The 4,246-nt window shown below is 35.4% G+C and overlaps 1 protein-coding gene across 2 annotated transcripts in view; it reads right to left on the bottom strand.

The window, feature by feature from the left end:
- Nucleotides 1-641: 641 nt before the first annotated feature.
- LOC102679698 (ubiquitin carboxyl-terminal hydrolase 48-like) overlaps nt 642-4,246 on the bottom strand; it is a 77,611-nt gene continuing 74,006 nt past the window's right edge. For both annotated transcript variants that reach the window (XM_006616725.2, XM_006616727.2), the window contains one exon: nt 642-1,259. In XM_006616725.2, coding sequence (XP_006616788.1) covers nt 1,237-1,259 — 23 coding nt within the window. In that variant the 3' untranslated portion in view covers nt 642-1,236. The remainder of the gene's footprint in view (nt 1,260-4,246) is intronic.

Genomic DNA, 4,246 nt, shown 5'->3' with positions numbered 1-4,246 from the left:
CTCTTTCTCTCTCTCTCTCTCTCTCTCTCTCTGTCTCTACGATTAAAACGTTCGATCACCGATCAATCGCTTGAGCGCACCCATTAAACTCTCGCATACTCGCGCATCCCATTTCTCGTTTGCGTGCACCCAATTCTTCCCGTGGTATGTATATGTATAATATTAATATAAATGTAAAAGCGTGAACGTGTTAGTCGTTACCCAAACTCGAATAAAGTCTATCTCTCAAAAAAAAAAAAAAAAAATATATATATATATATGTTATATATATATAATAATATAAATTCTGTGTCAGCACCATGTCATCAAACACATCCGAAAATGCGAAAGGATGGCTCGTGGAAATGACCGAAATCCCTCTTCGAAAATTAATTTTAATGATCTATTATATATTATATAAATTTTGATTAAGTTTGATAAAAGTATATATATATATATATATTTGTGCTGATTAATTATTGTATTCGATAATATTGCTTTAATACGTAAATATATAAACGATTGTATAAAAAAAAAAAAAAATAGATCGACAAAGTTTCTTCTCGGGTGAAAAATTTTCCAAAAGGAAGAAAAAAGGGGAAAAAAAGGAAAAAAAAAAAAAAAGTGAAACAATAATGAGACACGAGACGATACAATTTCTCTAAAGAGCGTAATAGAAAAATTCTTAATAATCTAACGGAATATCGATTTTTATCGATCATTTACAATGCAGCCGTCTCTTCGCAAATAATCTGCTTCCTTCGTTAGCCACGCATTCTCTTTGCACCCATTTCACCGTAGCACGAATAGAATATTTAGCCAAAAGGAATATGTTTGTGTGTGTGTGTGTGTATATATATATATATCGAATATATCGTCTTTGGATTCCTTTGTCGCCGTTCGCCGTTCATATTCCTCCCCATTTCATCCATTTCTCTGTGCGTTATTAATAAAATAATAATCGAGTAATAACAATTTAAAAAAAAAAAAAACGCGATCGTTTGATTTTTTTTTTTCCACGATTGCTACCTCCTCCTTCCTTGCACACGATCTCATCTCATCTCATCTCATCTCTTTTCGACACACCTCTGTATATTATACAGATTAATATATATAATATATATATATATATATATATATATGTATGTAATATATGATAACTCGTGTACAAAAATATTTTATGTTAAATCGACTATCGTTATTGAAACGTTCCGCCACAAAGCAATTTGCCTATCCTCTGATCCTTGATGACGCAGATCAACTCGGCACCAATTCGGTTCCTGGAACAATTTGAAATATCGTTATTTATTACCTTTCGAAAAACGTGAATGTGAAATAAAGTAGGATTAGGATTTCTCTACGTCGATATTTCTTCTCTCTTTCTGCTTCAAGATTGAAGTTGAACTCACGTTGGAAAGGGATGAATCGGTTCGATTAACGGAGAATATATATTTCTCTTTCCTGCTCTCGTCCTGCAATTATTTTTCAATTCTATTCCTTCTCTTATAAATCGATTCGTCATTCGATGATACCAATTCGCACAATTTATTTCGAAATTCGATGACACACCTTCGTCGACAAACTTCGAACCAAGAAACATTCTTTTCTTTTCCACGATCGACAAAAGGATATTTGATTCGAGCAATGTCTCCGGCTTCCTGAGGAATCGAGAAATCGAGATGGACGTCGAAACGCGGTCGACCGATTTTTCCGAAATGTTTTTCCACGAGGAAGGGAGGGGAGGGGAGAGACGATCAAGGGCCAGTCCAAACGCTCTGTCTTTTTGTTTCCTCGGTCGCGGAATATTTTTTTCGCGATATCACCAATTCGAAAAAAAGCTCGATCGCGAGCTCGATTTTGCTTCCTCGATCCTCTCGTTCCACCACGATCTTCGAGAAGAATTTTCTAATCGAGAAGAGATAGACGGCGTCGCGATGTCTGCGATAAAAATATATGTACACATCTCTCTCTCTTTTTAGGTTTTCATTCGATTATTCTCGTGTCATATAATTGGAAAAAGATAAAGAATAAAAGTGAAAAATGTGTAATTGAAAGAGGATAGAGGATAAAAGTGAAAAATGTGTAATTGAAAGAGGATAGAAGATAAAGGTGAAAATGTGTAATTGAAAGAGGATAAAAGTGAAAATGTGTATTGAAAGAAGATAGAGAATAAAGGTGAAAATGTGTAATTGAAAGAGGATAGAAGTGAAAAATGTGTAATTGAAAGAGGATAGAGAATAAAAGTGAAAAATGTGTAATTAAAAGAGGATAGAGAATAAAGGTGAAAATATGTAATTGAAAGAGGATACAGGTGAAAAATGTGTAATTGAAAGAGGATAGAAGATAAAGGTGAAAATGCGTAATTGAAAGAGAATAGAGGATAAAGATGAAAACGTGTAATTGAAAGAGGATAGAGGATAAAGATGAAAACGTGTAATTGAAAGAACGGGCAATAAAATTTTGTCAATATATTCCACGGGGATGTGACAATGGAATATTCTCAGGTATTATTACGGAATAGGAAAGTAATAGGAGAGAAATAAGTACGTTGAAATGAAACGAGTTGGTAGAAGGAGAAGAAAGGGGGAGGGTTGAAACGCGGCAAGACGAGGAATAATTTAAAACGAGGAACGATGGAAATGCGGGATCGACGGTCGTTTGCGGGGCTTCTTAAATTCACATTAAGGACGACTGGTGACGACGAAAATGACGAAGGGTGTCACGCATGCCACGTCGATGCAGCGTTTAGCATCAGGCGGTAGTTCAGCACTCTGGTCAAATAACTCGTTCCATCGTTGGAAATACTGGAAACTCGTTTCTCTCGGATAATTCTCTTCCCCCTCTCCCGTCCCGTTAATCGTAAAAATGTCATCAGCCGATGTGAAAAAAGTATTTAAAAAAAATATACCTTTCCTATCCATTTAATCCCGATGATCTAAACCACCAGCATCGTCGAAAGCATCGAACACACATACGGTTGTATCTCGAAATATTCGATGTTCTCAATTTTCTCTAGAATTCCATCTTCCAAGAATTCTTCGTTCGTAATAGTTGTCGTCGTTTGCTCTGACTCGAATATCGGTCGTTGAAAAAATTTGTACGAAACGATTTATCTATCGTTTGTAGGGGAGGGGGAGGGGGTTTCGAAGGCAAAGACCTCTGCCGATTGCATGGCACGCACGTTGGAAAAAGGAGAGGACACTTAGTTAAAACTTGTCGCTATTTCCCTCTTCTTTTTTTGCTATTAGCTAAGTATACCGGCTCTGGCTTATGTTAAGCTTCGGCAATTATTTGTCATAGTCAGCCAAGACGAGAGTGGAGACAAAAGCGAGGAAGGGAATAAGGGGGGGGCCGCCCCTCGAAATAAGACGTTCCCATCAATTTCACCGCCGACGTTTTTGCCCTCCATTTCTCCGTGCTTGACCTTCGCCTTCCACGCTACAATTACGAAAAACAATCATTTCCCTATTTTCCTCGAAATTTATTTCTTCGAATTACTTTCGAGGGATTCTACGAAACGTATCGATTTATATATTGAACTTTTGCTCGAGAGATGGTTATTAGAATTTTTAAATTTTGAAGTTGTAGCGATATCTTTTCTCGAAAATTTGCAAATTAGAAAGAAGAAAGTGAAGAAGTCGAACGAATTATAAGGATTCTTGATTTTTGATTGTGAGAAAACGTAACAAAACTATAGGGGAAAAAGTGATGTGAAATTTATTAGCAATTCACGAATTTCTGGTCGCTGATAAAATTTTTAAATTCCTCTTTCAATCTTTTTTAAAAAATCAACAACTCTGAAAAAAAAGAAAAAGATCACGAATTCGAGTGAAGCCATTGATCATTTATGAATTTTTGGCCACTGGTAAAATTATTGAAACTTAAAAACATCTTCTTGAACCTTTCTCAAAAATTTCACAATCCTGAGAAAAAAAGAAGAAGGCCGCGAATTTGAATTGACATATATTTACGAATTTTTAGTCACTGATAAAATCATTAAAACTTAAAAACTCTTGTTCGAACCTTTTCTCAAAAATCTCACAATCCTGGAAAAAAAAAAAGAAGAAAAAGGGCAGGAACTCGAATGAAGCCATTATTTATGAATTTTTGATCCTTGGAAAAATTATCAAAACTTAGAAATTCCTCCTTGAACCGATATCTTTCTCAAAAATCTCACAATCCTGAGAAAAAAAGAAAAAGGCCACGATTCGAATTCGAATTGACACATATTTACAAACTTTTGGTCACTAAAACATTCACACACTAG

Source organism: Apis dorsata, unplaced genomic scaffold, assembly GCF_000469605.1.
Source record: "Apis dorsata unplaced genomic scaffold, Apis dorsata 1.3 scaffold_269, whole genome shotgun sequence".
Taxonomy (NCBI): domain Eukaryota; kingdom Metazoa; phylum Arthropoda; class Insecta; order Hymenoptera; family Apidae; genus Apis; species Apis dorsata.
This window is presented reverse-complemented; position numbering and strand designations above follow the sequence as displayed.